The 6,000-nt window shown below is 33.5% G+C and overlaps 1 protein-coding gene across 4 annotated transcripts in view; it reads right to left on the bottom strand.

Moving 5' to 3' along the window:
- Window positions 1-1,018: 1,018 nt before the first annotated feature.
- BTBD8 (BTB domain containing 8) overlaps window positions 1,019-6,000 on the bottom strand; it is a 93,176-nt gene continuing 88,194 nt past the window's right edge. For all 4 annotated transcript variants that reach the window (XM_072834473.1, XM_072834472.1, XM_072834475.1 and 1 more), the window contains 2 exons: window positions 3,156-5,471; window positions 1,019-1,885 (listed from right to left, as the gene is read on the bottom strand). In XM_072834473.1, coding sequence (XP_072690574.1) covers window positions 1,416-1,885; window positions 3,156-5,471 — 2,786 coding nt within the window. In that variant the 3' untranslated portion in view covers window positions 1,019-1,415. The remainder of the gene's footprint in view (window positions 1,886-3,155; window positions 5,472-6,000) is intronic.

Raw genomic sequence — 6,000 nt, 5'->3', positions numbered from 1 at the left:
TACATGGTTTTTCCCCTCATTAGAAACTAAACACTCTTTTTTTGAGTGGGGAGCAGGAATCAAACCTTATTTATTTTTGTACCTTAGTGCCTAGAATCAATGCCTGTTTCTCGACTGAATGAATGAGTGCCCCTACAGAGCTTCTAATTTAAAAAAGGCATAGCAAATTTATGGTATAACAGGTTAGTGGCTAATGTTAATGTTATTATACAAGAATAACAAATGATCGTGCATTAATATGATGTGGATATTCAATATACAGATTCATTCTATTGTTAATTTGTTGAGAACTGTTATTTTATTTTAAAAAAGGAATTCTAAACCAAAAGTTTTCCTTACTTTTGACATATTTTAGAGAAGTTATATGTAAGTTATATAGCTTTGAGGAGAGAGGCTAATTCTACTAAATCTCATCATCCTAAGGGCAGTGTCCTCTTAGATCAAGTAGGTATCCAAGTGTTTGCTCTCCAGTACCATTTTGTAAAAAAGATTATTATTTCTGCCTTGCTACCAAAATTATAGACTGAAAGACAATGTGATCAAGGAAATAAGGAACTAGAGCATATAGATGTGTGGAGAAAGCAAACACACGTGTGTATGTACACACATACATACAGTTTAACTCAGTAACTCGATTGCCTCATGTACCCATTTTACAATTAATATTTAGTGCAGGCTTATTGCTGGAACAGTTCCAAAATATCTCTAATATGGAATAGAAAATGAAGAGCAATTATCTAACTATAAAGTCTATACAGATGAAACAAATGGACAGTTCTCCTGCTTCTTTTGAATAAGGGCAGATGTCTCTCTCTGGAAATACTCCAAAAATAGAGTTACAAGGGATTCTATTTCCGTTTCAGTATCAATATGATTGAAATTTGAGGTGCATTTACTTCACAATTTCTTGGACCTGCACTGTTGGGAAAATGAAGGGTTTTTTTCCTAATATTTAGCTCTCAGGCTCAATCACACCACCCTGAGTTTCAATGTTACTCACTGATTAACTCTACATAAATTGACACAAGCACAATAAGTTTTTATTTTTAAATTATTATTACCATATGCAGAGCAAAAAGTAAAGGGACTGATCTACTTGTGCATTCACATTTTAAATTCTTGAATTATAAACAAGTGAACAAATGATCAGTTAGGAAAGGAAAACTGAAGGTTTTCTTTATAAGTCTACTAATTTGTCTAATAATTAATAAAACATGCTCAAATTTTAGAAAAACACCTTTTCCCTATATGTGATATCATATTAATAATAAATTATGTGTACCCCATAAATTTAGAAAGACTCCCTCAATATTAAGGACAGTCTATCTCTGGCTAATGCAATTATTTGGATATAATATAAGCATCAAAAAATAAAGTGGTGGCATAGTTCAAAATTTTCCAAAGTGTTAATACTCTCAATGTTGAGTTTCCAGTTCCAGAATTGTCCATTCCCCTTGGGGTGAACAATCTTCAGAGGAAAAACTAGCCATGGTAATGCTTGCTGAGGAATCATCAAGGGGAGAGGTCAGTTCACTCCATCTGTTCAAAGTGTCAACATGTGCTTTACCCTGAGGTTTTGAGCTATCTCGTGCTAAAAGTAGTGTCTGGTTGATTAGATACTGTGCTAAATTTAAGTCTTCAGGAACAGAATTCGTAATATTTAAGTTTGAATCCTGTTCAGAGAGCAATTGCTTTAATAGTGTCCAATCTTGTTCTGCAAAGTGCTGATCATCTTCAAAATCCATGTCTGTAACATGTGTTTCTGATTCCATTTTCTGCTCAAATGCTTCTATTACATCCATCTCATATATTGGAGAGAGGGTTTTTGAAGGCCGATGGTCATACATGTAGGTTTGTGCCAGTGTGTCACAATCATCTATGTCTCCTGAAATAATTCATAATACTACACAATGTAAAAATTGCACATGTTGGTATCCCTCAGAGTTTTGTAGAATAATATTAAAACAATATAATATAGTCCCAAAAAACAGAATGGAAAAAATAACACTTATACAAAATTGACAAGATTATTGAGGCATTTCTTTTTCTACGTTAAAAAAAAAAAAAAAAACCAACCGAAGAATGTTTAGCAGCAAATTAACATAGGCAACTAATAATAATTCTCCATACTTTAATTTGAAAACTTGTGATACAGAAAACAAAAATTATTTAAACATAAACATAGAATATGCACATGTATCTAATTCACTACAATAGGAACTTAAAGAAGAAAAAAAGACATGGTTATTTGATGGTGACTTTTAAGGTGAGTCAGTTCCAAAAGGGGATACATACATTTTGTCTAAAGCCTTATTTGTATATTGCACATGCAAAGGAGGATGCAAGCAAGGACAAACAAAAAAGTACAACTTTAAAGAGCTCCCTGTTGTGATTTTGCTGAACAAGGGCTATTGATCAGTATCTTTCTTAGTTCTGATATACAATAGCTATGCAGTCAGCCACTATTGCATATTTTAAATGTGGGTCATTAGTTCAAATTACTGTAATAAGGAAGACAAACACACAAAACAATTAGACAGGAAATCATCTATTCATATGAAATAAGCCTGGGCTTTTTTCATATATTATCATTGCTTCTAAATATAATCTCTTTTAGGAAATTTATCTTTTTACTTGAAAATTTTAGAATTATAGTGATGCTTAAAGTCTTAATCTCTGTAAAATGCATATAAATTATAATAATTAATCTAGTTAAAATAGTTCAGTGCTTTTAGTTATATTACTATAGTTATTGCACAGCCCTCTTAGATATATACTTAGCATAGTCCATAAATCATATCCAATGTATAATAAAATTTCTAATAGTCAAGAATTTTATGTTAAATTAGACATAATAACTAAATAATAGCAAACTAAGTTTTTCTCTTCATTCTTTTATGTAAAATCTCTTAATAGATTAACTCTAATAATAACCAAAATTTTACTAGATCTTAACTCTGCACTAGGATTTTCAGTGAACAATAAAGATTAACTAGCTAGTTTTCATATTATTATGAAATTTAAGTTTTCATTTGAATTTCAAATCTGTTGCTTAATTATTCTAACTAAAATATAACATTCAGGGCTACATACGACTTTAAAATTCTATAAACTCATTTTCTTATGGATTTAGTATTTCTATTTCTGTACATTACCTGCAGATAAAGCAATATTAGCTTTTTTGGTAGCAGTAGAATGGTTCTCTTTCACTTGACCTTCCTGAGGCAGAAGTTGACTCCGACAGGAGTCTAGAAATTTTGTAGAGCTGTTCTTTGGTATGTCAGAATTGGGTTCTCTTTGATGAAGCTCCAAATGACACGGTCTTTCTTGAGATTTTATATCACTATCTGAGAGTTTGCTGCGTTGCTGAAAGTCATTATCCACATCGTTTCCACTGTTTACTTTTTTATCTTCTGGAAGAAGCTGTCTGCCTCCTTTGGACAAGACATCTACTGTGTACTTTTTTCCTGTGGCTAAAGCACTCTGTTTATCTTTTCTTGATGAGTCAATGCTACTGGGACCCAAGAGAGAGCTTTCGTTTTTATATACACTCTTGCCTTTATCTTGTTTACATTCTAAAATACTACCTTCACTTCCATGTGTATACCTGGAATAGCAGGTCCTTCCGTTATGTTCATGAGAAATGCCATCAAAAACATCAGAAGGGGAAAGAGAATCTACAGAAGGCTGAAAGGGAGTATGGGCTTCCCCTTCATCAGATCCTAGTTCTTCACATTCATCTACTGAAAGTAAAACTGATCTTTTAAAATTCTTAGTTGCAGAAAACTCATGACTTTCATTTTCTGTTGCATCTTCAAAAGCTAAATTAATTATTCCCTGAAACTGCTGAGGAGCTGAGTTAGATGTAGAGAAATTTTCTCCAACATTTTCAGCTTCAGATCTTTCATCTTCTGTTTCATCTGCAGAGGAAGAAACTTGATCTACTTCTTGAGCAAACTGGATGCTGCCTCGTAGAATATTTTCTTTTTCTCTAGGGTGGACTACTGTAGATCGAGACCAAATTTCTGGCCTTTTCCTAGGAATCTCATCATCACTTGTTGAATTGACTTGGAAAAGATCATTACTACTTTGCTTTTTCATTTTCACTTCAATTCTTAAGTTACTATCATATATTTTTAATTCCTCAGGAGTACTGGTATCACTACTACTTCTTCCAAGAAAATCATGGCACAGCATAGTGCCACATTTAGAAATACCTCTGTCATTTGACCCATCATCATCCTGAGACCCTCCAGCATCATAGTCTTCAGATCTGGGCTTTATGTCATCAGAGGATGTGGTAGCACTGCCAGTATCAGATTCAGGACTCTCTCTCTGATGCAGACCACTGGTACTCAAATTCCAGTGGCTCATAAATGGAACTTCTGGAGTTTCATGGCTATCTGGAGTTTCTGTTGTTTCCATATCTTTAGGAGAATTTTTTCCTGATGTATGTTCCAAAACACACTTGGAGGAAATATCTGAGTCTGCTGTAGCATGTTTGATTTCACTCATACCAGAATCATCAGATAAGTGCCTAGGAATTTTCTGTTCTTCTACATGAATTTTAGATTTTCTGTCATCTTGGACAGAATTTAAGGTGCCATTTGTCCTTCCAGGAACACATGGTAAAACATCTTTGACACATTTAATGCTTAATTTTTTATTTGTATCTTGTTCCTCTCCTTGCTTTTCCCTGTCTGATACTGAATGGATTTGCTTTGGATTTGCTGAGTCTAAATCACAAACAGGATTAGAATTCAAAGAGTTTTCACTGGGATTTGAAATCATGGATTTTAGGGCAGTGGTGGTATAAAATTTTGAATCTACATTAGCACTCCCATCAAAATGACAATATATTTTAGCTGTGTTGGGATGATCTGATTCTTTGCCAGAAAATTTTGCTTCATTTTTATCTGAACCAGTCTGTTTTGATTCCAGTTCATGTTTTATTGATTTATCCAGATTTGAAATACTTTGGCATTCTAATACTAATTTCTCTTTCCCTTGGTTGCTTAATGGCTTTTGTGGCTCAGGTTTGCATGATGACTGGAAAGCTTCTGTACTGCTGATTTCTGATGTGAGATTAATTAGAGGTTCATGAGGCTTCTGTTCAGAAATATCATCCTTGTTATTATTTTCATGTACATCATGAAGCATACTTTTTTGGACAACACATGTTTCACTTTTTAAAGGTCTTTGAGAAGGCTGAGTTTTCAATATAACCTGTCCAGGAAGCATTTTCTGTTTTGAATCTTTATTACTCAAAGTTTCACTTTTCTTAGACTGATTTAAGTTTTTAGGCATTGCCCCTATTTTTGCATTAACCTTGGGCAAAGGTGTGTGTCCTTGCTTGACAATCTTTTTCTTAGGTGTTTGTTTATCTGTAGTTGTATTGAGGTCCAATTTTGTCACATTTTCTTCAGACTGCTTTGAAGAGACTGAAGATTTTACTGAATTTGGTGACTCTCCTTGAGATCCAAAGAAAAGAAAATTTAAAAATACAATGTATCTTACAACTTGTGAATGAAATGCAATATTTATTTTCAAATTACTTTATAAGAAATAAAATAAACAATGAAATATCCATAACAATGGACAACAAAAGATTAGGTGTTAGTACATGATAAAATAAAAAATATTTTTATTACAAATATAGGGGGATTATTCCAGCATCTTAGTAAAATTATTTAAATAGGATCTTTCTTCCTCAAGTAAAGAGTTTTGATCTTTATGCCAGAATTGGATTTGCATAAATCCATGAGGGTGGAAAAATCTGATTTTCTTATATCACAAAAGAGCAGGAAGGGTCTTCCCTTTGAAGTTTTTCTGGGAAAAAAACACTATTCCACACAGCTGAAAAAGGAGAATCAAACTAAATATAAAATAGAGGGATGCATGGGTGGCTCAGCAGTTGAGCGTCTACCTTTGGCCTAGGGCATGATCCTGGAGCCCTGGGATCAAGTCCCACATTGGGCTTCCTGCATGGAGCCTGCTTCT

This window comes from Canis lupus, chromosome 8 (genome assembly GCF_048164855.1).
Source record: "Canis lupus baileyi chromosome 8, mCanLup2.hap1, whole genome shotgun sequence".
Taxonomy (NCBI): domain Eukaryota; kingdom Metazoa; phylum Chordata; class Mammalia; order Carnivora; family Canidae; genus Canis; species Canis lupus.
Note: the sequence above shows the minus strand (reverse complement) of the source record. Positions and strands in the feature narration are given on the sequence as shown.